A 25,445-nucleotide genomic window follows, 5' to 3' on the forward strand; every position below is an offset into this window, starting at 1 on the left:
TTACAATTGTAACTCAAAAGTGGTGGCATCTATGATAAATATGACTATGACGTTTGAAACCATCAAGAAGACCTCTGTTTGAAGTCCAGCGTTAACAATATCCTAATTATAAGGAATCACTGCCAAGTGGGAGAAGACTTGTCAAGAGATAAGGACATCCCCAAGGGCATCATCCAATCCAATCATAATGAAAGTGGGGTCATCCATTATCTCCACAAGTCTATAGTTAACCCTACAGAGTGGGGTATGCTCTGGCTTTTAGGGGATGATTTCATCATCCTGGCCACATAGAATTGGTCAATGTGCTAGTTGAGTTATGCAATCACTGGGGAATCAATCCCATTTTCCAGCTGTTTAAATAATCATGTGCCCATGGGGTCCTGTTATTATCCCCATTGAATAACAAGCAAGAAGATTGTCTATATGTGAGCTACTGTAGTAAGTTTTCCGAAGTTTACCTCAAGTTATCTAGCTTAGGTAAGCAGCAAACATTTAAAGACAATCAGATCTAGAATTTAACATCCATAAAGGTGTGTTACTGAAACATGATTTTTCTAAAATAACCCTCATTTTCAATCAGAGATAGCTAAATCAGGACTAATTTATCTGAAGAACACAGTTTTAACAAACTTGGCCTAATTATTTACATAAGCTCAGCAAGAATAAGGATTGATCATACAGATTTTTGAGAATCTACTTTGCTGGAACTTTTTATAAGGAATCTCTAGGTCGAACTTTTAGTAGCCTCTCCAGGCCAGAAGCCAAGCCAAGTACTTGCCATCAGACATGCCTGCAATACCTGTAGATTTGGGTGGATTCCTCTTCATGAGGGCCCCCAAAGTATCCTGAAGTTCCTGCACCTGCCAGGAAGTGACATCCTTTACTCACCTGGTGAGGCTGCTGGGAACTCTAAGCAAGGTATCAGGCCAACAGTTCCCAAGGGCTTTATGGCTCAGGGTTTCATAAAGTCAACCTTACGTCCTGAAAGCTGTTTGGTCAAATCTGAGTCTATGCATGCCTTTCTCAAATATGACATTCCAGTCAAAGCCTTGGTAAAATAACCAATGTTTCCAATGATGTCCTGTTACAAGGAGAATAGATTCTTATTGAACTTATGCAAATGACTATGATTGCCATGGAAGAAAGAATACTTACTGAGACCTTTTGAATTTTGGAGGGTTTAGGTAGAGAGAAAAATTAAATGCTTTAATTTGCTTACAAATGAATATTTTATCACATTTCTGTAAGTCATGGATATCTTAAAAAGTTTCCTTAGTCTGGAAGAGTAAACATAGAGAACCAGCAATGTTTCAAACAAGAGTCACCAAACTATAATCATCTTTTTAGTTCATTTAGTCCCATGTTACTAATTCTTGTTTAATTTGAATGCAGCTTTTTAGTTAGTTCTGGAAATTCTTACCCATTTCATTTTCATGATCTTAAAGATATTGAATACCTGTTTTTTTTTTTTTAAGATTTTATTTATTTATTTGACAGAGAGAGAGATAGCGAGAGCAGGAACACAAGCAGGGGGAGTGGGAGAGGGAGAAGCAGGCTCCCCGCTGAGCTGGGAGCCCAATGTGGGGCTCGATCCTAGGACCCTGGGATCATGACCTGAGCCGAAGGCTGCCGCTTAACAACTGAGCCACCCAGGCACCCCTGAATACCTGTTTTGTCCCAAAAGTCCTTTATATGAACTTCCTTGAAGATGAAACTCATTTTGCAAGACAATAAGAACAATTATAAATGACAAAAAATCAGAAATGGACACTGTTAATGCTCTGAGAGTTCATTATGATACAATTGACAAGGAAAGTCGGTTATTCTGTGACACATAACACCTCCATAGCCAGAACACTGAGTAATGATGACCTTTTTTTAATTTATTTTTTAAAGATTTAATTTATTTTTTTGACAGAGAGAGAGACACAGCAAGAGAGGGAACACAAGCAGCGGGAGTGGGAGAAGCCGACTTCCCCACGAAGCAGGGAGCCCCATGTGGGGCTCGATCTCAGGACCCTGGGATTATGACCTGAGCCGAAGGCAGGCGCTTAACGACCGAGCCACCCAGGTGCCCCAAAACCTTAGAAAGTTTTAAAGCACGTGCCTAAATAGGATTAAGGATGTTAAAGACTTGATAAAGGCAAAACATAGAAACTGTTTTTTTCTGGGCAGGCAAAGAGAAAACAACTGTTTACATTTTCTTATCAAGAGCAGAACAACTCAAGAAACCTTGTCTTTTGGGGTTTTTCTCTTTGTTTTAAATAAGTCTTATTTTTTATAAAGATTTTATTTATTTGACAGAGAGAGAGAGCGCGCGAGCGAGCACAAGCAGGGGGAGGGGCAGAGGGAGAGGGAGAAGCAGGCTCCCCGCTAAGCAGGGAGCCTTGATGTGGCTCCATCCCAGGACCCTGACATCATGTCCTGAGCTGAAGGCACACTTAACCAACTGAGCCACCCAGGCACCCCGAAAGCTTGTTTTTTTTTTTTTTTTTTTTTAAGATTTTATTTACTTATTTGAGAGACAGCACATGAGAGGGGAGAGGGTCAGAGGGCGAAGCAGACTCCCTGCCAAGTAGGGAGCCCGATGCGGGACTCGATCCAGGGACTCCAGGATCATGACCTGAGCCGAAGGTAGTCGCTTAACCAACTGAGCCACCCAGGTGCCCAGCTTGTCTTTTTGAACAGAGAAAGCTGACTTTCAGTCTCATACCAGTGTACTTTAAAATCCATTCATTTCCATCTTAGTCCGTCCTGACCACACCTAATATTCCATTCCAAAGATTTCCCATCACAAACCTTCCACAATTTTCCTTTGCATTCAGATTTTGTTCCAAGCCATTTCCTTCCAAACAACCAGTCTCATTTAGGACAAAATTACCTTCTTTCACCTTCAACAAAAATGCATTCCCATTCCCTGTATCTTTCTTACATATCTTCTACTTTTCTACATACAGAGTTGTTTCCCTTATTTCTATCACTCTTAATTACATTTAGCATAATTTTTGCACTCTTAGAAACCTGAGTCTCGGGCGCCTGGGTGGCTCAGTCGTTAAGTGTCTGCCTTTGGCCCGGGTCGTGATCTCAGGGTCCTGGGATCAAGTCCCACATGGGGCTTCCTGCTCAGTGGGGAGTCTGCTTCTCCCTCTTCCACTCCCCCTGCTTGTGTTCCCTCTCTCGCTGTGTCTCTCTCTGTCAAATAAACAAATAAAATATTAAAAAAAAAAAAAAAGAGGGGCGCCTGGGTGGCTCAGTCGTTAAGCGTCTGCCTTCGGCTCAGGTGGTGGTCCCAGGGTCCTGGGATCGAGCCCCGCATCGGGCTCCCTGCTCCGCGGGAAGCCTGCTTCTCCCTCTCCCACTCTCCCTGCTTATGTTCCCTCTCTCGGTGTGTCTGTCTCTGTCAAATAAATAAAATCTTTAAAAAAAAAAAAGAAACCTTAGTCTCCAGTGAAAACTAAGTAGTAACCAGCTGTGAACTGTTTCACCAGAATTCTTCAGATGGCAAATTTATGAATCAATTAAGCACAAAACATGTTTACCAACAGATTTAAATATCCTTAGTTTCTTTGCTGCAATAAAAAGTCAAAAGGACAAACCTACATTCGGTAATCAATGATTTAGCACTTTATCCTATTTGGAAAAGACCTAGATGTCCAAGGAATTTAATCCCATTTATCATCCAAGCAAAACTTTATAAAGTTTCAAGTTACCAAAGACTTTGAAAGCTATCTTAACAATTACCCAAGAGAACTTTGATGAGACAGACAATTAACCATTTTAAGTCATCTTTTTGCTACCAAATTACAACAGAGATAACAGGAGCTTATTTGACCTTCAGTAAACCTCGATAGAATAAAAGTTTCACGTTTACTGCTGATAACTTAAAGACATGTCTATCTTAATTAAACCAACAAACTTAACTTAGTGTAAATACTGATTTATGTTCCACCTGGATCCTTCCCATTGTCAATTTTTACCTGAGACGCTGGTGGGGAAATCTGGAGTGGGTGGTGTTAGGTCCAGGGGGTGCTCTTCATGCTCCCTGACAGTGAAGGGAGAAGGAGCCCTGGTGCCTGAGGCACGGAGGATGGTCTAGAAGCCAGTCATGCAGGCCCCACCCAAGGTGGTGCAGAAACAGAAGGGGGAGGGGGAGACAGAAGAGGCAAAGTGCTGCCAGAAGGCAGAGAAAGGGTTCCTGGTTCTAGAGCTCATCAGCTCCAACAGAGGCACAGACGCCATGCTTTCCCACCAACAAGGGGGGAATAGGCAGTCCATGTCGGGCCGGAGAAGACAGGGAATTTTCCCAAAACAAAGGGAGTTTTGGCAGCTTCTTGGGAATATTCCTTAAAGTCCCTTTCCCGAGGTAGACTAACCACAGTTGGCTCCAATTACAGCCATTAACCCGGGATATGAGTGAGGGAGAGGCCCCCAAATCTAACAGGAAGAACAGTGAGAGAGTCAGGAGTCCCCTTTGTCTGAGATGGCCTGTGTTTCCTCCAGCAACCCGGGTTTACCAGGAGGAGGCCTATTTAGGTAATTATCATCCAATATGTAAGGAGGGGGTTTACTAGCCAGACACATTCGGGCAAACACATTCTGCCCTGTTTCCTGCAGAGGAGATCTAACTGATAGTTCCCACTGAGGCCATGCAGTGTTACAGGCGCTCAGTCCTTTCCTAAGTTTTGCAATCCAAATTGTTTCCAGTGGGTTAAAAGGCACCCCTAGGGAGAGTCCTTGGGAACTGAAGAAGAAGCCTACTAAGGCCATGTGACTAGAAAAGTAAAGAAGGCCCATTACCACATACCCCCGACTCCCGGGTAGCATCCCACGCAGGATATGTCAGAGGTTCTCATGTGTCAAAAGCGACCGGAGGTGTCTCTCAAACAAGACATCGCTACTGATCAGAATCCTGCCTTCCTGTGAAGGCATTCCTGCCATAAAAGTCCCCGTAGGAGGGATGCCGGCGTCCCTCCCCTACCCCATCGCATCCTCCGCTGCCGATGGGTGCCGGTGAATGGACTGAAATATCCGTGCCATGCCATCACATGCCCTGAAGGTTGTGTACTGCCCTGCTGTTTTTAACCCATGGAAAATACTGGAAAAGTTTCACAAGGGGGAAATTACCAAATGTTGTAGTTTTAAGTAGTTAGTACAGGACATTGACAGAAAACAGTGAAGATGGAAATCCATCATGATCTAAGCGACATTCCAACATATGTGGTCCTTACAGCCAACTTCCCTAGAAAATGGTCCCGGGTTGGGTTTTAATTCCATCGGGTACTAGTTTTGGCCGGCTCCAAGTGGCTAGAGCAGGAATGTGGAGGGGATCACATTAGATCAATCAGGCGGAAACCTCACACGGGAGACTTAAGAATGGCAGCCGTCCTGGTGACTTAGGTGGCTGTCCCGTGCTCAAGACAGACAACTTTGTATAAGGACAGGAGTAAGAGAGGGCATCAAGTTTCTGGGTCTTATTACCATCCTGGCCAGGGTACCAACTTCCAGCCAAAAGGCAAGCTTCCTCCTCCCTGTAGAGTAGCCACAGACTAGAGGGTTGCAGCCCGAGCAATCAGCATGAAAGTGTTCCAATAAGACCGTACTCCTTGAAGAGGCCCTGGAACGAGAGTAAAGGAAGAGAAAAGAAAGTATTCACCAAGTTTGCATCGAGGCTCAGAGTCCAGATGAAGTCTGGACTCAAAGCCCCATGTTGAGTGCCATATGATGTAGGAAAAATGTTAGGGTTCAAAGCCGACCACCAGGAAAGAATTATTGGGACATCTTTGGTTGTGCAAAAAGGTGGTTTTATGAAAGCACGGGACAGGACCCGTGGGCAGAAACTGCACTAGGGTCATGAGGAGTGGCCCATTATAGACTTTCAAGTTGGGAGGGGGTTAGGGATAGTGTTAAGTCTAAGGAATTTTGGAAGCAAGGTTTCCAGGATCTTGAGGGAGCTAGCTATTGTTGGGAAAAGGTCATTTATTACTGTCTAATAAAACTTTAGTCATGAGACCCTTCAGATGTATATCGGTGGGCCGTATGCTTGGAGGATGATTGCCAACATGTATCTTGGGGATTTAGAGATAAAGGAAGTTTCCAAAGGAATTTTTATGTTAAAGTAGACTTACAGGATCCTGGGGGGGTGGAGGGTGGAGGGGGGGGTCAGGCTAGGATTGCCTTTTGCCCTTAGCAAAGTATTAACATTGAAGCAGTTGAGTCCCTAGAGGAATGTCACTCTGTCTGTTTCAAGGACGGGTCAATGGGCTGTAGGTAGTAAGGAAATTTAATAATTTTTCTTCTGCCTTTGTTTCCCACATCAAAGGGGACCTGCAAGATAATGCTAAAGGGGACCTACAAGTTAATGCGAAAGGGGACCTACTAGATATTGTTAAAGGGGACCTTCAAGATACTGCTAAAGCGACCTTGCCACTGTCAAGTTAAGGTTGTTTACCCTTCTACCAAGCCATTAACATTAAGATAGGAGCTTCCTGGAGGAATGTCACACATGTCCCACCCAGGAGTGGGGGTGGGAGGGAAGTTGCAGGGTGTCAGCTTGTGCTTTGGCTTCAGGTAGCCTTCCGCTCCATCGTCATCCGTTTGAAGGAAAGGAAGACCGTTCCGTAGGATGGCATGACTCCTTGGTCTGCACCAGCCCTGCTGAGCTCTGTGGAGCTGCCCAGGCAGCCCAGCTTTGTGGCCCCAGGCCACATACCACCTGTGCTGGTGCGTAAGGGCAACCAAGGACTCTAGTCTGGAAGCTGCTGGTTCTGTGACCCTGGGCAGGACCCTCAACCCAACACTGGGGAGAGGGGCTCAGGCAATGGTCCTGGCACAACTGCTGTCTCGGTTCTTTTCCCTTTTTCTCCCTAAGTTTGTCTGTCTGTTTATAATCGCTACACCCAACTTGGGGCTTGAATTCATGACCCCAAGATCAAGAGTCACATGCTCTATGGACTAAGCCAGCCAGACGCCTCTGCTGGCCTGGTTCTGTATAGGAGGAACTGGGCCGTGGGGTGTTGGGGGGACATGCCAGCCCCCCACCCTGCAGGGAACTGAGTAGAGGTAGGCAGCCTCCCAGCTCCCAGAGGCCTGCTGCACACAGCCTCTTCCCTGCAGAGCAGAGGAGTTTGGGGAAACTCAGTCGGCCTGAGATGAGGTCTCTATGAGCCCCTTCTCTGTTGGTTTCCAAAGAGGACATGCCTTCCAAGACCCACCAGGCTCTACTCCTTCAGAAGGCAATGTTTATTTATTATACTTTTTAGTTTTTTAAAAGATTTTATTTATTTATATATTTGACAGAGAGGGAACACAAGCAGAGGGAGAGGGAGAAGCAGGCTCCCCACAGAGCAAGGACCCCGACATGGGGCTCGATCCAAGGACCCTGGGATCATGACCTGAGCCGAAGGCAGAGCCACTCAGGCGTCCCAGAGGGCAGTGTTTATTTAACCCAGCCCATCATACTCACTTGTCATAAGTGATGGGACCTGAGCTGATGGCCTGGGAAACCCGCAGACTGACCATTCCCCAGCACCTTCTGCTTCCTGCTCCCTGCTCCAGGGCCCCTACCTCCCTGGGAAGCAGCCCCTAGAACTGAGCCAGTGTTCAGGATGACTTAGAATCAGCACCTCAACAGGCTCTCCCCAAGCCCTAGGGCACTGTCTTCTGAGGTGTGTGTGTGGGGGGTGGGAGCCTAGTCAATCTCACTCTCCAGGCGAGGCAGCACTAGTGTGGGACCCAGGGTGGCGCTCTCTCATCCCCCAACCTTAATGTCCTCATCTGTAAAATGGGGGCCATTATTTGCACCTGGGCCCTTTTGGGTGGATGATTCCCATCGCACTGAGTCCCCTGGGGAGCACATCTCTACAAGAGGGCCCAGGAGGATGGAGTGAAGATGCTGGGGGGTCTGCCACGAGCCACACCCAATCTCCAGGCTCTCCTGGGGCACCCAAGTGGCAGCCCAGAGAGAAACAGCTTTGGAAGTCTGGCTGTGCCGGGACGCCCTCTGCTGGACATCGGAGAAAGTGTCTCTTGGACTGTCTTTCTCTGGTCCTCTCCGTTCAGCTCCCCAGATTCTTGCTAGACCGGCTGAACACCCACAATACCCCAGGACTGGGAGGAACTACGATGGGGCAGAGAAAAGTTCTGGGGCAGATAGGGAATGAGAGCACTGGGTGTGCAGGAAGGAAACTGGGCTCGGAGTCAAACCCGTGTTCAAACCCCAGCCCCATCACTGTGTGCCCCTGGACCAGTTACTAGATCTCTCTGAACCTCAGTTGCCTCATCATCAAATTAAAACTCATTATCTACCCTGTGGGGTTGTTGCCAGGATTAGGTGAGATAATGTAGAGAAATGCCTGGTTCCGGGCACACAGTAGTGACGTAGGAAAGACATTAGGATTCGAAACCTACAACCAAGAATGCATTCTTGAAACTTATTTTTATTTTTTAAAGATTTTATTTATTTGAGAGAAAGAATGAGAGAGAGAGCACATGAGAGGGGAGAAGGTCAGAGGGAGAAGCAGACTCCCTGCCGAGCAGGGAGCCCGATGCGGGACTCGATCCCGGGACTCCAGGATCATGACCTGAGCCGAAGGCAGTGGCTTAACCAACTGAGCCACCCAGGCGCCCTTGCACTCTTGAAACTTCTTTGGTGCAAACAAAAAGGTGGTTTTCTTAAAGCACGGGGACAGGTTTTATTAAAGTACGAGCAGAAAGAAGAGAGGGCGTGAGGAGTGGCCCATTATATACTTTCAAGTTGGGAGGGGGTTAGGGATAGTGTAAGTCTCTAAGGAATTTTGGAAGTAAGGCTTCCAGGACCCTGAGGGGGCTAGCTATTGTTAGGAAAACGTCATTTTACTGTCTAGTAAAACCTTAGTCATGAGACCCTTCAGATGTATATTAGTGGGCCACGTGCTTGAGGGATGATTGCCAACACATGTCTTGGGGGTTTAGAGATAAAGGAAATTTCTAAAGGAATTTTTATACGTTAAAGTAGACTTACAGGATGGGGGTAGGGTGGGGTCAGGCTAGGATTGCCTTTTGCCCTTAGCAGAGAATTAACATCAAGAAGTGGAGTTCCTAGAGGAATATCACTCTGCCCGTTTCAAAGACTTGTCAATGGGCTGTAGGTAGTCAGGAAATTTAGTAATTTTTTCTTCTGCCTTTGTTTCTCACATCAAGTAGGTGCTCAATAAACATAAAAATGATTTCAAGGTGAAACCAATCCAAAGAGTGGTGGGTGTGTTATTTTTTTTTTAAGATTTATTAGTTTATTTTAGAGCACACATAAGTGGGGGGAGGGGCAGAGGGAAAGGGAGAGAAGCAGACTTCCCCCTGTGCAGGGACCTGATCCAGGGCTCAACTGCGGCTCCATCTCATGACCCTGAGATCATGACCTGAGCCAAAACCAGGAGTCAGACACTTGACGGACTGAGCCACCCAGGTGCCCCCAAAGAGTGGTGGGTGTTTCAGACCATGAGCTGCAGTGAAGTTTCAGAGTCTGGGTGGGGTCCCAGTCCCTCGGCTCGTCTCCTGGCAGGTGGGCTTCTCCCTGCACTGGGGGCTTTGGCACATGAGGCTCCCTGAGGTCCCCCCCCGGGGGGCAGGCAGGCAGCGAGGGTTGGGTGGGCCAACAGCCCAGAGCTCCCCGCACAAGGTCCTGCAGGCGCAGCTGTGCCCTTACTTGGTCCCTGTCTCTGTGTCAGCCTGGAAGATCAGCGAGGGCAGCAGTCAGGGAATGGCTCCATACACCACTTCCTCACGGGACAACTTCCCTGTCTGAGCCTCCCTTTCCTCATCTGTATAATAGGGATGAAAGCTGGGGGCACCTGGCTGGCTCGGTGCAGCCTGCGACTCTTGATCTCGGGGTTTTAAGTTCGAGCCCCACAGTGGGTGTAGCAATAACTTTAAAAAATAAAATCTTTAAAAAGAAAGAAAGAGGGGTGCCTGGGTAGCTCAGTCAGTTAAGCCTCTGCCTTCAGCTGGCTCACGTCATGGTCCCAGGGTCCTAATGGGCTCCCTCTTCCCCTGCCCCGCCCCTGGCTCATGCCTGCAAGCTCCCTCTTTCTCTCTTGCTCACTCTCTCTCAAATAAAAAAATAAAAATCTTTAAAAAAATAGAGAGAGAGAGGAAAGAAGGGAGGGAAGGAAGGAGCGAGCACCAACCTCACAGGGCCGTTGTGAGGATCCACTGGAATAATCCACAGGAGACCCTGAGAACATTCCTCAGCACAGAGGGAGACAGAATAGCCCTGTAACCCTGGACAACTTGCCTCCACTCTCTGAGAGAACAGGTAGGTCCCCTCTCTGGGTGCCTGGCACACAGGAGGCACTCAATACACGTGGGCTGACTTGCTCTCTGGGCTCCAATCACTTGTCCAAGGAGAAATGGAGGGGGAGGCGGGTCTTAAGGGTCTGTTATTCCTCTGATAGCCCCACTCTCAGCCAGTTCTGGGGTCACCTCCTCTGGGAAGCCCTCTGCACTGGAGAAGCCAGCACGGAGCTCCTGCAGCACAGGTACCATCCCCCACACGGTAACGACCACCAGCCCCACCAGACTGGCCAGGCCTTCAAAGCAAGGGCAGCAGCTTGTGTGCAGCGCCCCAGCAGGGATGAACTGGGAGTGGGGGATTCGGGCATCCCATCCCAGTTACTGAAATTCCCCTTTAGGCGGTGTTTCACAGAATGCCTTCACATGCCCGCCGTCTTCAGTAAAGGATGTGTTATTATCACACCCCCATGCCACACCTGGGGAAGTGGAGACACAGAGAGGGGAGATGGCTTGTGTAGCAAACACAAGTGTGGCGTATATTACTTACACGCAATGTCACCTAACTCACTTTTCCTAATCATCATGGTTCTCAAAGTGTGGTCCGTGGACCAGCAGGATAGAACTTGTTAGAATTGCAGATTATGGGGCTCCCTCCAGACCCGCTGACTCAGAAACTCTAGGGTGGGGCCAAGAGATTTGGTTTCAGCAAGCCCCCCAGGGGATTCTGATAAACGCCAAAGTCTGAAAACCACTGCCTTGCACAACCCTACGAAGTCACTATAATTATCCCCATTTTACAAATAGGGTAATTGCAGCCAAGCGAAGGCAATCGGTCCAGAACCACAGCTGTAATTGGGGGTATCAGGATTCTAATCCACGGAGTGTGGCGCCAGAAATGTGTTCTTGGAGACCACTGACGAGTTGACATCAGAATCAAAAGTAGGATCAGCAATATTTGGCCATTTACTAATAACTCCGTATTGAGCGGCTACTGCGTGCCCAGGCACCGTGCTAAACTGGGACCTCTCTTTCACCGCTGCTAGTCTAGGACAGGGATTGGGATTAGGAATCACCGGAGGGGGCGCCTGGGTGGCTCAGTTGGTTAAGCGACTTGCCTTTGGCTCAGGTCATGATCCTGGAGTCCCGGAATCGAGTCCCACATCGGGCTCCCTGCTCAGCAGGGAGTCTGCTTCTCCCTCTGACCCTCTTCCCTCTCGTGCTCTCTATCTCTCATTCTCTCTCTCTCTCTCAAATAAATAAATAAAATCTTAAAAAAAAAAAAAAAAAGGAATCACCGGAGGGGGGGCAAGTATCTGAGTATTACACACAGAGGGCAGGGCTGGGGAGGCGGGCTCCGCGGCCCCTTTAAAAGGCGGGGCCTGAGCAACGGAACTGAGGAGTCTTAAGCGCGAGGCGCGCCCGAGAGGCTAAGAAACGATACACCCGGAAGTGTCTTAGGCAAGCTGGAGGCGCGCCGCCGGAGGCCTCACCGCTATGGGCCGCAACAAGAAGAAGCGAGATGGCGACGACCGGCGGCCGCGGCTTGTTCTCAGTTTCGACGAAGAGAAGCGGCGGTGAGTGCCAAGGCTGGAGCTGATATCCTTCAGGCCACCGGCCAGGGCCACAGCTGGGGCCGAGGCCCGGCGGCTGTCGCTCACGCAGAGGTCCCTTCCGGCCCCGCCCTCTCGGCGTGGCCCGAGGCTCCCCTTCGACATCCCCCTCCCCTGCGGAATGGAAGCGGCCGCGGTAGGCCCCCACGCCTGGGGAATGGAGTCGCCCGCCCCGCCCTCCCGTCGCTAGGTCTGCGCCCCAGCTGACCCGGCTCCTGGTGTGCGGGCGGCCAGAGGGGTGGGGGTGGGGGTGGGGCCCGGGGGGCGGGGGGTCCCCCCCCGGAGCTGAGGCCTCGACCTCCCGGGCCCAGCCCAGCGGCCCCGCACGTGGTGCACTCAGTGTTGTTGATGAATGAGGAGTGAATGAGATGAGCGTTGCTTAATGCATAATCATTTATGCCCTCATCAGACGTGTCCTGAGCTCCTTCGGTGTGTGGGTGCCAGATCTCGGGACCCCTGAGCTGGACCCCTAAGCCTCAGCGTCCGGTCCATCAGATGTCCCTCGCTCAGAGCGCTACTTTGCCATATGGTAGTGGGTCAGCGAAAAGCCTAGTGTTGGGCCCCGCGAACGTTTGGGAATGGTGCAGCCAGCACTAGAGAGATGAGAAGCAGCCCAGATCAGATAGGGGAGGGGAATGCAGGGTGGCATCGAAGGGGCTTACTGATGGATCTGGGGGCGGCTGTCCTGGGGATATGGGGTGCCAGTCCAGTGGAAAGTTTGTGGCTATCTGGGTGAGGGTGGCCTTGAAAGCCCTGCTAGGAGTGGTTTAATTCACTGGGTCATGGAATCTGGCGACATAAAAAGGGCCCCCTGCCTGTCCTAGGGTGCATAGGCCCACCTACATGGCCCTGTTGCTTGAGGCTGAGAGCCCTGGAGGCGGGGGTGGGTGGAAAGAAGCAGCATCTCCCTCTTTCTCCTGACCTTACACTCTATGACCTTTGGCAAGTAGCCTAGCCTCTCTGTGCTTCAGTGTCCCCATCTGTAAAACAGGGATTGGTACCTACCACACAGGTTGGTGTGAGGAATACGTGAGGTGACACATGTACATTTTTTTTAAGATTTTTTTTTTTTAATTTGAGAGAGAGCGAGCACACATAAGCAGCGGAGGCGGGGTGAAGAGGAGCAGAGGGAGAGGGAGAAGCAGATTCCCCACTGAGCAGGGAGCCCGATGCGGGACTCAACCCCAGGACCCTGGGGATCATGACCTGAGCCAAAGGCAGGTGCTTAACTGACTGAGCCACCCAGGTGCCCATGTGTACATTTTTGTAATAGTACAGTATTAGTGGTTTTTCTCTTCCCGGTGTGAGCCTTTCTTTCCTTGTGTCTCCTCCCGATTCTCCCTTGCCTCTTTCCTATAGGGAGTACCTGACTGGCTTCCATAAGAGGAAGATAGAGCGGAAGAAGGCAGCCATTGAGGAGATCAAGCATCGGCTCAAGGAGGAGCAAAAGAAGCTCCGGGAGGAGGTGTAAAGGGGGAGATGGGTGAGGGAAGGGGGGTAGGGAGAGAGGGAGAAGGAGAGAGAGAGAGTGTGTGTGTGTATATAAAATCTGATTCCCGAGGTATTTACATCCTTGGATGGCCTTAATACGAGCATCTGCAGGAATAACGGAAGGTGTGGGCAGGCCTGGGGAGCAGTTTGTACCGGTAGAATCATGGTGGGCCCTGGTCTGAGGAAGGCTTAGGATGGAATCTCCTGGTGTTTCACTAGGAGTCATTCATGGTCTCACTCACCCTGGAGATGAACAATGCTCCTGCCCGGGGTTGGCTGGAGAGGCCACACTCACTGTGTTCCCTTCCCTTTTGGTTTCAGCGCCATCAGGAATACTTGAAGATGCTGGCAGAGAGAGAGGAGGCTCTGGGTAAGTCCCATCTTTGCCCTGACCTGGAGAATAGCCAACAGGCCTAGGTTATTTATCCCTTGGTGGGTGGAAGGGGAGAGGTGTGGGGGCTGCGCAGAAGCTAACTTCCCTAGCTCTAGGGGTCTTGGTGGTGATGTAAGGGCCAGGGACGGTCTTCAGCAAACTCTAAATGTGAGTGGATCAGACACAGGAAGAACCAACCTCTTGGTGAAGCGATCCTGAGCAGAAAGCCCAGTTCCTGAGGCCTGGAGGACTTGGGGGCGGAGGTGGGGGGACGTGGGCAGCAGGAGCTGCTGGGGTCACACGAGGTTTGTCCTAGATGAGAACCAGATGGTCTGAGGTCTCTCCGGAGAATCAAGGGAGGAGTTGAATTGCTTACATGTGTCTGCAGGCTGGGCTCTGGAGGCGGTGACTTCCTGGACACTCTCCCATAGCGTAGAGGGGGCCGTTGCACTCTAGGGCTGGGCAGGGGGTGAGAGTCTGGCTACTTGTGCTCTGAGGCTGAGAGCCGGTTCTGTGCCCACCTTGCACAGAGGAGGCAGATGAACTGGACAGGCTGGTGACGGCAAAGACAGAGTCGGTGCAGTATGACCACCCCAACCACACAGTCACCGTGACCACCATCAGTGACCTGGACCTCTCGGGGGCCCGGCTGCTGGGACTGTCTCCACCTGAGGTGGGTGTAACTTCCAGCCCTAGAGAAGACGGGCCCCAGGTGCAGGCTGGCTTGTCGGGGGTGCCGAGTGCTGTTCCCTTTATGGGGATTGCAGCGCGAGGGGCTCTTTCCCTCCTGGGTGCTCTTCTGGGCCTGGACAAAATCCCTGACCCTGGGGCTTGCAGAATCCAGTTCCATGACTCAGCGGCTGTGGGAACGTGGGCAAGTGTCTTCGCTAGTAAGTTGTGGGGGTCACTGCTGATGGCACCTGTCTCAGGGGATTACTGTGCGTGTAAAAGCGGTTCATCCAAGAGAAACACCGAAGACAGCGGGGTATGGTGATCACTGCAGTGCGTCGGAATAGCAAAAACATGGCCCGGCCGTGCGCACTAACACTGAGTTTGCAAGCTATGAGTGGGGAGGTACTCACAGATTGCAACTGACATTTTTAAAAAAGGGGGAATCCCCCTAAATTTTAAAAGCACTCCATGGGCCCTGACTCGGGAGCCACGGAGCCTTCCGGAAAGGGCAGAGGAAAGCCCTGCTTTTGGGTGAAGCAGCAGCATGGTGTGTTGTTTTGCTTCAGTTGGTGTAATGCAGTGTTCCTCCTCGGTGGGGGGACTACCTGCTGGGGAATATGAGCGAGGGAGAGGCTTTGGAAGTGATGGGGAAACGTTACGCAGGCAGAACTGCCTAATAAGCTCTCAAAAAAAAACAAAAACCAAACCAAAAAACCCGCCAGATTAAAAATTTTATTTATTTATTTATTTTTTAAAGTATACGCTCCAGTTGTATCAATGCTATTGGATTTTATTTTTTTTAAAGATTTTATTTATTTATTTGAGAGAGAGAATGAGAGACAGAGAGCATGAGAGGGAGGAGGGTCAGAGGGAGAAGCAGACTCCCCGGTGAGCAGGGGAGTACCGGTAGATCGATGTGGGACTCGATCCCAGAACTCCAGGATCACGACCTGAGCCGAAGGCAGTTGCTTAACCAACTGAGCCACCCAGGTGCCCCTAAAAATTTTTTTTAAATTTAGAGGAAAGAAATAGAACAGAATGTCATTGGAAGTATCACAGAGCCTCCCAGTGAGGTACCATCTCACGAAATGTTTGTTTCCATCAGAGTTGCGTCCGTCTGGGTGGGGTGGGCATTTCAGTACCTGTGTGTCCACAGTCACAAGGCAAAGCACGTTTCCTGTCATTGGTGAAGGCGTCCCTGAGCCCCGAGCCAGCGCTCTGTGGCACCCTTACCGAGCTCATCCTCCTCTTCTGTCTCCTGCTCGCTCTTCTGTAAGCCCTCCCGGCCTCAGCTTGCAGTGGACGTGCAGACGCTCGCGGCTGGAGGAAAAGGGGGACAAGGCTGTGAGACGCAGCTCTTCCCTGTGCGCTCTCCGCTTCAGGGGGCTACATGGCTTGTCCACCCGTGGCCTTCTCCGAGCCCTGAGCCAGGCCTCGAGGCCGCAGGCCGTGCCCCTCCCTGACCGAGCCGTGACAGCTGGTGTCAGGCCTCGCGCTCTACCACTCCGGGTGCCATCTTTGTCCTGTGTGTGCTTCTTCGGCAGGGGGCTGGGCACGGGTCCGAGGAAGAGGCGTCCTCTGTGGAGAAGCCGACCAGAGCCTTACCCAGGAAGTCCAGAGACCCCCTCCTGTCCCAGCGGTGAGCCCTGGTCTGTCCCCTAGAATACTGCTCCCTCGTGGCTGGCAGTGGTGACGGGCCTCTGGAGCCGCCTCTCGCCGGCCTGTGGCGGGTGGCATGGGGCAGGTGTGGGGCCTGGAGCAGCCACTCTGCTCTGCCTATCGAGTGTCCCCTCCTCCCTGTTCCCCACCCCCAATCCCCGACAGTGGCCAGGCCTGGGCGCCCTTAGTGCCCCGGGGTAAGGGCCTTTTTATGAGCGGAGGAGCTGGCGGGCCTTCTGGGGTCAGAGCAGGCTGCCTTTGGCATGGATTTAGTACTCCCAGCATTTGCGGCCTGCACCGACTTCCTCTGTGAGCCAGGCAGCCACTCACCCCCGAGCCCAGCTTTCCGCCCAGGCCCTGCTCCCCACAGTAAATGCGGCCCCAGCCTCACCAGCCTTCTACCTCCTACAGGATCTCCGCTCTCACGGCGTCACTGCACGCACACAGTCGCAAAAAGACCAAGAGGAAACGTCCCCGACAGGCCCAAGACTCCACCAAGAAGCCCCCGAGTGCCACTCGTACGAGCAAGACCCAGCGCCGCCGGCTGACGGGCAAAGCCCGGCACAGCGTAGAGTGAGCCCCGAGAACCAGGCCGTGCCCAGTCCTGTGCTGTGTCCGCCTGGCTGGCCCGGTAACGCAACACCGAGGTGGGGTGACTCTGCGGCCCACGGCAGGGAGGCCAGCACCTCTGGCCCGAGCTTGCTCCCTGGCAGGGGCAGACAGCTGAGAAGTGACTCCCCCCCAGGAGGAGCCTTCAGAGCCGAACCTGGGGCATCTTCCCAAATGTCTCCCCCACTGAGCCTTCATCAGATTTGTGAAACTGAGTACACTTGTGGTCTAAAGTTTGTCCCTGACCCTGATACCGCGTGCCAAGGGCAGGCTTCTGAGGTGGTGGAAACCGTCAGGCAGGTGGGTCCATCTTCCCTGTCCAACAGTTTTCCCTGTGGGGGTGAGACACAGGTAGTGTTAGGTCTGGGCCCCCTAACCCGGGTTGCAGGCAAGCATAACACTGGAAGAATCCAGAGTCAGCCAGCTGCTCTGAAAAGCAGGCTGCTGGGCCAGGGGGGTGAGCGGCGCCGGACTCCGCCCTTTACTGGCTAAAACTTCTTGGCCTCATTGGTCTCCTCAGCTGAAACTGAAGTGGTGGAAGCGGATGAGTTCCAGAGCATTCCCCACCCAGCTCAGGCCCAGTGAGAGACGGACAGGGTGACAGGAGAGTGCAGTGCCAGGAGCAGCCGCAAGTGCCATCAGGCCCCGGGGTGTGGGAGGGCCTGGCAGGAGGGGGAGCTGACCCCCCAAGCAGGTCTTCCTTCTGCTCAGCCCGTGGAGGGCTGCCATTGGGCAGGCACGTCTCTTCTCCTGTCCCCAGTGCCGTGGGGGGGTCATTTACCATTTAGAGCTACACATGGTGATATTTACAAGTATTCTCATCTTCTCTCTCCCGTGTGCGCCATCAGTTCTTACAGTAAACCAAGGAGATTGAGTCAGCGATTTTGCCCATCTTGGGATCAGAAGTGATGGAATCAGAACCCTCTGGAGAACTTGCCTTTTCTCCCCAGAGCCCCTCTCTCCATGCTCCACGCCTGGATTCTTTCCTTGCCACTCTCCGTCTGGTGGGCCTCCTGGGCTTGGGGCTTCTAGGAGATTTATAAAGAAGGATTAGGTTTAGCTGCGTATAATAGAAAACAAAATTTAAAAACAACTGGCTTGTATAAGAGGAGGTAACAGGGAGATAACTAGCCTGGAGCCAGGGGGGCTGGGGGGCTGGGATGGCAGGCTTTTAGCTTTTTGTTTTGTACCATTTTCTTTCTTTCTTTTTTTTTTTCTTAAAGATTTTATTTATTTGACAGAGCGAAAGAGCACAAGCAGGCGGAGCTGCAGAGGGAGAGGAAGAAGCAGGCCCCCCCGCCGAGCAGGGAGCCTGATGGGGGACTCGATCCCAGGACCCTGGGATCATGACCTGAGCCGAAGGCAGATGCTTAACCATCTGAGCCACCCAGGCGCCCTGTTTTGTGCCATTTTCAACACATGGCTTCCGCCTCATGGTCCAAGATGGCAGCTTGAGCTTCAGCCATCATACTTGCCTTTCAGCCGGCAGGAAGGAGGAAAGGTTGAAGAACATGTCCCTCCCTCCTTTTAAGAACACTTGACACTTGTTCTGTGCCATGGGTTGGGCAGAAGGCAGAGGCAAGAGGAAGGAGGAAGAGGGAGCCCCCTGGCTGTAGGGAAGGCTGGGTCCTGTGGTTCATTCTGGAGAATCATGTGCCCGAGTAAGAACTGAGGATTGTGCGGGGCACCTGGGCGTCTCGGGTCGTGATCCTCAGAGTCCTGGGATTGAGCCCCAGGGAGTCTGCTCCCCCCTCTCCCTCTGCCCTTACCCGCTGCTCGTTCTCGTTCTCTCGCTGGCTCTCTCAAATAAAAATCATGGCTACGAGCAGCAGAGTGTCCCACAGAAGGTAGGTGTATAAGGAAAGGGCTGTCAGGAGAGGATCCAACTGTGTGGAACCAAAGCACAGCAGACGCTTGCTTTTCTGTTCCTGGGTGACTGCCGTGAACTTCCCCGATGCTAGCAGAGGGAGCAAGGCCTCTCAGCTCAGTAGAGGAAGGACTGTCCCGGTAGAATGCGTTTTGGGGCGGCTGAGCCCTCCCCAGGGGGACAGGTGGGCAGGCCCGCTGGAGCTGCCCACCGGGGCTGGGAGCTGTGGAGGAGAAGGTTCCATGCCAGGGAAGCCAAGGCTTTCTTCCTCTCCAAAGTCCCCTGGACCTCAGAGGTTTGGAGCCCCCAGAGCTGACATCTTCCAGATGTTGGAGGCACCCTTTAGATGTTCCCAGGCTGCTCACACCTTTCTCGCTCTGTCTCTGTGGGCCACCTCCTCAGAGAAGCCTTCCCTGACCCCTCCTCCAGCCTCCCTCCCCCCCAACATGGGCCTAATGACACTTTGTGTTTCCTTCTTGTAACCACTGAACACATTGTAACCTAGTGACATCTGTCCCCACTACCAGACCATGAGCCTTCTGAGTGAGAAGTTGTGTCAGTAATTGCTGTTTCTGCCCCTGGCACAGGGCCCGTCTCACCATAGGTCCTGAGCCAGTCCTGGCCGAATTACATAGGACCCAATCCCCCTCCCCACAGGTGCTCCCAATGGCCCTTGAAATAATCTGTTACAGAACTTTTTTGGCCCTACTGCCATGTTTGCCTGTCTGCAAATTTCTGAATCTGGTTTTTTTTTTCCTCCTTCCCGTCACCATATCCATCTCCTGGGCCTCCACTGAAACCTTCCCTGTCATCTGATTCCTTTTGGTTATTTGGCAATCATGCTGACTAGAGGGCGAGGGACTTTGCCCCATCTCCGTCGCCCCCTAGTCAGCGTGATTGCCAAATAACAACCAAAAGAAATCAGATGGGAAAGTAATTTATCGAGCACTTCTCATGTGCCAGTCACATTATTAACTCACAGCAGCAGGGCAAAGTGGGAATTAGCTCCATTTGACGGGGGAGAAAACCGAGCCCTTACATAATGTTGGAAGTTACCCCTCAGAGGGGGCAGACACTTGGACGTCCCTCTGGAGGTCAGGGTTTTGACATCAAGTGTTAGAGGGCAGACATCCTTAGAGCCCAGAGGGCAGGGAGGGTATCCAAGAAGGATTCCGAGAGGAGGTGATCCTTGATGTCAATCTTGAAAGATGACTTGGGTTGGCCAGGCAGCTGAGGGAGGGGATGGGCGGGTAGAGGGCCCTGGTGAGTAAAGGTGGGGAGCAGCCAGAGAGAAAGCAGCTGCAGAGGCCCTTGGGCCCCAGACCCTGAAGGGCCTCAAACTTGAGCTGTGGACCTGGACCCTTATCCTGTGGGCAGTGGGAGCCCCTGAGGTGGGGCTGGGGAGTTGCCAGGGGCAAGTCAGGGTCGGTGATTGTTTTAGAGAGATCTCCCTAGGGGTAGTGTGGAGGCTGCACCGGGAGTCCTGGAGGCTCCAGGACCCTGTTGTAGTTACTCCGGGGGAGGCAGGGAGGCCCTCTCATGCAGGAACCCATTCACTCTCGCCAAGCATTTATTGAGCACCTATGAAGTCCCAGCCACTGGGGATACACTGGTGAACAGGACAGTGTGGTCCCTGCCCTCCAGTGACTTATATTTCATGAGCCGTAGCTGTAGGGACTGAGTGGAGGAGAGATGATAATAGCATTTATTGAGCACTTACTGTATACCACTCACTACAGTCTCATAGTAACCCCACAGTCTAGGCAATTCCATTAAGCCCACTTTGCAGTTGTGCATTGAGGTGGCCCCCTCAGGAAGCAAGACATTAATACTGCCTGACTGGCTGAACGAGCCGAGTCTTAACCTCCAAGGGGTGCACTCACAAGGTCCATAATGTGAAAGACACCCCAGGAGCTGTGCGAGTCCTGCACAGGATCTCGGCACAGTGAGCCCTTACTTAAGGCTGGGGAAACCAGGGAGGGCTTCCTGGAGGGGGTGCCATTTAAGCTATCACTAAGGGAATGAAAAAATCTGTGATTTACCATTTCAGAGACATTGCATGGGCTAGAAGTTCTGAACATTAGCTTGGTTTGACTCAAGAGTATTTAAAGACAGTTTGACCATGGGCACCTGGGTGGCTCAGTTGGTTGAGCATCTGCCTTCAGCTCAGGTCATGATCTCAGGGTCCTGGGATCGAGCCCTGCGTCAGGCTCCCTGCTCAGTGGAGACTCTGCTTCTCCCTTTCCCTCTGCCCCGGCCCCTGCTCCTGCTCTCTCAAATAAATAAATAAATAAAATCTTAGAAAAAAAAAAAGAATTCTGTGGAGAGGAACAATTCTGAGCGTTTACCCAATTTTTTGTGGCAAAAACCAAATCAAAACCAAAACCTAAATAAGTTGACTTTGCCGTATTTCAAGATGTTGCAATTTCATGCAGAAGTTCAGATTTCTGGCTTCTTCAGTAAAAGGAAGCCTGGCTGCACCCAATCACCACTTCCCAGGGTCGCATGGACTGGAGTCAGCCCTGATGACCCTGTGAGAGACTCGGGCCTTCCTGCTTCTGCACCGTGGGGCCACCACCCCCTGCCTCCCTACCTTGCCTGCCCAAGGCATGGGATTGTCCAACAGGCCTGTGGGCAGGGTGGGCTGGGAGGGCAGGAGGAAACTGAGGGCAGAGGGGTGGAGTGGGTCTGGAAGTGTCAGTGGTGGTTCAGCTACCCCAGACCTAAGGAGAGAGTATCCCAGCCACGGGGAAGAGCATGAGCAAAGATGGAGGTGAGCAGTCACAGACCCTGCAGGGAGCAGGAAGGGGGATGGTGTCACCAGGATAAATGGTGACAAGGGTGGCACGTGCTGCCCCGGCTGCCATTGTGCCCTTAACCCTGAGCCATCAGAGCCATCCCGCGCAGGACTCTTGTGTGTGTGGTTTTTAGACCAGGCTCCGTCATCAAGTAACTGAGTGGCTCTGGACACCTTGCTTCAGCCTTGAGTTTCACCTCTATACTACGTGGATGGCAACGGCTGCCCTTCGCATTGCAGGGAGGTGTGGGGAGAAACATGAATATGCAGGCAGAGAGGCCAGCTTTGCCCACTCGGGAAAAGGAGGGACTGTCATTACTTAAATGACTGAAGGCCCCTCTTTGGGCCTCAACCGCTCTTAGAGCCATGGACCCCCCCCCTCCCAAGAGGGAGGCCTCTCCCAACAGTCCCCGGAGCTCCCTGGCCCCCTCCTCCTGCCTCCTTCTGGTCCTCTCTCCAGCATGCTGGCTGACGCCCACCTGCCTACCACCTTCTCCTGCCCTCCAGGGGCCCCGCCAGGTGGCTCCAGAGCTAGGGAGAGCGCTCAGGACAACCCCCGTCCTGCCCCCAGGCTCTTTCCCTCCTCCCTCCCTCTCCTCCTGCCTCACTCCTTTCTCCCCTCCGCCAGACTGTTCCTCCCCGGGGCCTGCGGGGCCTGCAGCCTCACTCCCTCCCCTCCAGGGCTTTGCTAGGGTGTCACCATCTCGGCAAGGCCTTCCGTGCCCACCTTATTTCTTATTTCAAATGTAATGCTCTCCCCACACCAGCCACTTCCACCCCCCTTCCTGGCTTCAGTGTTCTCCTTAACACCTCTCACCAGCCTACATACTCCGTATCTTGCTTATTTATCTTGCTTGGCATCAGGGCGCCTGGGTGGCTCAGTCAGTTGAGCGTCTGACTCTTGATCTCGGGTCAGGCCCTGATCTCAGGGTCGTGGGATCGAGCCCTGAGAAGAGCCCCCCATTGTATTCGGCTCCCTGCTCAGCGGGGAGTCTGCTTGAGATGCTCTCTCTCCCTCAGCCTCTCCTCCTCCCTCTCTCTAATAAATAAATAAATAAATAAATCTTTATCTTGTTTGGGGTCTGTTTGTCTCTGCTAGAATGTAAACACCAAGGAATCAGGAGATTCAATCTTTTTTTAGCTAAGTATCCTCAGCACACCCAACTAAATAGGGGCTTCATAAGTATTTAATGAACTGAATTGTCAGGAACACCACCCTGAGTTAGCTACAGGTTTTACTGATTGGTGGGGGTGAGAGGGTGGGGGGATGGGGCTAAAGGGCCCCAGCCATGTCCTGACCCTCAAACTCAAACCAAATGTCTAACCCACACCAGGCTCAGAGAGGTCAAGTAACTTTCTCAAGATCATGCAGCCAAGAGGTGCTGGAGCCAGATACCGGACCTCTGTCTCACTACTTCCTGTTTTGCTCACAGTAAGTGGGATCAGGCTGAAAGCTCATTATTCTTGTTACTAAACTGGGTCTTCACCCATTCCAGCCTGGGCCAGGATGACCTGTTTACGGGCTATCTCTTCCACTGGTCAGTGGGCTTCTCATCTCAGAAGGAGGCACAATTTATTCATGTTACCATCTCCCCAGTGCCCAGCAGAGATACATGTGAATGTCTGAACGAATTAGTAAATGAAGATGCTCTGTGGTGCTAGTAGAGTCAGACACACCAGGGTTTTAGTCTTGGCTCTGCCTCCTACTAGCTGTGAGACCCTGGCAAGTTAATTGTCCTTAGTCGCTGTGAAATGAGGATCTTGGTACTTAACCCTTTGGGTTACTGTATCCTAATGAATGTAAAGATTTTGGAATTGGAGCTGGTACCTAGTGCAGAATAAATGTTAGCTTAAAAAGGGGGCAGAGTAAAAAAAGAAAAAAAAGGAGAGCTGTGCATTTTGTGAGTGAGTTCTGCATCAGTGGAAGCAAGCAAATGGAGGCTGAAAACCCCGGGCATTTCATTTGATCCCCACAGGTACTACTACTCTTCCCATTTTACGGATGAGAAAACTGAGGCATAGAGAATTTAAGTCTCTAGCCCAACATCTGGAGTAAGGCCAGTCCAGGGAAGTGCAGCGAGAATGCACCGGCGGGAAAGAGATCAGAGGGAGCCAGGCCCGTCAGTGCTAGCTCTCTGAAGGGCCTCCTGGAAACCCAGACCCAGATGCAGCTCAGGCTAAACGTGCGGCGGGTCCCGCGCTCAGAGGCATCGGGGCACCGCCCGCCTCCGCCCCGCCCCTTGCCCTCGGGTTGTCCAATCCCACAGCCTTTATGTAAATGAAGCGCCTAGAGCGAGCCTATGCAAGAGCGGCAGGGGAGTGGTCTTCGTCCACCTCCCGGGCAACATTCTGATTTATTGTTAAAATAGAAGCTGTGACCCCGGCATCCCACCCCGGCACTCCCTGTGCGTGGAAACCCGAGCCGAGGTCAGTAGCACTGCGCAGCGGAAAGGGGGGACGGGGGCGGGGAGAGGACGCTACTGGGGTAAGGGAGAGGGGCGAGGCATACGGACAGGGACTGGCCTGACCCGCCGGAGAGGTCCAGGAGTCCATTCTCCGGGTGGGGCATGAGTGTCCGCCGAAGGTTTTTCATTGTTACAGCCACACCTAATGTGCATTTTACGGGATTCTGCCAATTGGTTGGGAATTAAGAAAGAGGAGGAAGCGGGAGCAGTGAGGGGCACGTGGAATAGAGCCCCCAGCCGCCCCCAGGGAAATGAGCCGCCTTGTCTTGTCTCAGGCGATGCTCCTTTATGTGGTCAGACCAGGAAAGAACCGCCCAAGCTGGGCGGGACCAGTGCGCGCCCCCTCCACTGGGGCAGGGGACGCCGCGGGGAGATGACAGCCCAGGGAGGCTGAGGGGCCAGTGGGTACCCTCCTCACACAACACGCCGGCTCCTGCCACCTCCCCAGGTCTGATGGTGGAGAAGCCAGGAACCTTCGCCCTGGCTGCCCCAGGGGAGGATGTGAAATTCCCCAGGTCTCAGCTGAGATTGGGCTACAAAGGCCTTATGTCCTGGTATGCTTTGGAGGAAACTCACCAGGTGAGGACCGGTGTATGGGCAGGTGACCTGGGGGCACCGCAAGGTGCATGGGGTTTGGGGATATGGGTTCATCTTCTGCGCCACTCTCCTCCTGGGGCTCTCTGTGAGCGAGGAAGGCATCTTCAAGTCACTCTTTTGTTGGGGTCTGCCCTCTCTCCCCCGTCCCAGGACATGGCGCCAGAGCCCTCAGTGGCCTCACCCAGATGGGAGGGTCCTGTGCTCAAGTCAGAGCGCCGGGGCTTCTTTTTGGCTAAACTGTACTGCATCCTTGCTGTGTGACATTGTCCTCAACTCTGAAAATACCTGCTGGCTTTTGCTTCACTCCCAGCGTTGCCCAAGGAACCTGTGTGAATTGGCAGTGTGATCCAGTGCCCCTCACTTCCACCTCCAAGAGGGTGGGGAGGGACACAGACCTGGGCTGGAATTCAGTTCAGCCCCTGGGACTTAGAGCAAGGTGTGGACCCTACGTGAGCCTTAGTTGCCTTGTCTGAAATTGACATTGCTTTATCTACAATGTGGGGTAACTGTGAGGCCAGGGTACTCAAACTTTGGGGTGCATTGCCTCACCCGGGAAATTTGTTGAAAATGAGCAACCCCAGGCCTCACCTCCAAGAGATTCTCACTGGGTGGATATGGGGAGGGAACTGGGAATATGTTTTTGTTTTTGTTTCTTAAAGTAATCTCTTGGCCCAACGTGGGGCTCAGACTCACAACCCCAAGATCAAGAGTCGCATGCTCCACCGACTGAGCCTGCCAGGTGCTCTAGGAACAAGCGTTTTATGAGAGGCTCAGCTGAGTCTAATGCAGCGTCCTTGGAACACACTTTGAGCAACACTGCAGTGATGACTAGAAATCACATGTCAAATGCTTGGCAGAGTGCCTGGTGCTTAGTAGGTGCTTAAAGAGTGTTTACCGAGTGAATAAATGAACAGCTAAATGAATGGATGGACAACCTATTTCCTTAGTCCTTATCTGTCTGGGGGTAGCTAAGGCTGGGTTCTGGTGGGCTGCCAGCCAGTTACCTGGTCCTTGCCTCCCCCCCATTCTTCCCAGGCCC

General features: G+C 52.1%; 1 protein-coding gene across 3 annotated transcripts; it reads left to right on the top strand.

Annotated features, from left to right (window-relative positions):
* Window positions 1-11,704: 11,704 nt before the first annotated feature.
* On the top strand, window positions 11,705-16,895 carry NOL12 (nucleolar protein 12). 3 transcript variants are annotated; one of them, XM_088025374.1, is made up of 8 exons: window positions 11,754-11,840; window positions 12,286-12,405; window positions 12,957-13,097; window positions 13,240-13,341; window positions 13,689-13,737; window positions 14,271-14,413; window positions 15,957-16,051; window positions 16,483-16,895. In XM_088025374.1, exons 2-8 carry the CDS (start codon window positions 12,403-12,405, stop codon window positions 16,646-16,648), a joined length of 699 nt encoding a protein of 232 aa, XP_087881500.1. In that variant the 5' UTR covers window positions 11,754-11,840; window positions 12,286-12,402; the 3' UTR covers window positions 16,649-16,895. The 3 variants fall into 3 exon arrangements, with proteins under 3 accessions (XP_087881499.1, XP_027971473.1, XP_087881500.1); XM_088025373.1 differs by lacking the exon at window positions 12,286-12,405 and having other exon boundaries at window positions 11,705-11,840; window positions 12,959-13,097; XM_028115672.2 differs by lacking the exons at window positions 12,286-12,405; window positions 12,957-13,097 and having other exon boundaries at window positions 11,705-11,840; window positions 13,236-13,341.
* The last annotated feature ends 8,550 nt before the right edge of the window (window positions 16,896-25,445 follow it).

This window comes from Eumetopias jubatus, unplaced genomic scaffold, assembly GCF_037043125.1.
Source record: "Eumetopias jubatus isolate StellerSeaLion01/CBP00866 unplaced genomic scaffold, mEumJub1_p1.0 scaffold_8, whole genome shotgun sequence".
Lineage (NCBI taxonomy): Eukaryota > Metazoa > Chordata > Mammalia > Carnivora > Otariidae > Eumetopias > Eumetopias jubatus.

What these genes read in the sequence shown, in the direction of transcription:
- NOL12 (XM_088025373.1), top strand. Translation starts at nt 11,761, where the DNA reads ATGGGCCGCAACAAGAAGAAGCGAGATGGCGACGACCGGCGGCCGCGG. An exon ending in TGGGACTGTCTCCACCTGAG is followed by an intron (nt 14,414 to 15,956) that starts GTGGGTGTAACT and finishes CTTCTTCGGCAG; the next exon opens with GGGGCTGGGCACGGGTCCGA. An exon ending in GACCCCCTCCTGTCCCAGCG is followed by an intron (nt 16,052 to 16,482) that starts GTGAGCCCTGGT and finishes TACCTCCTACAG; the next exon opens with GATCTCCGCTCTCACGGCGT.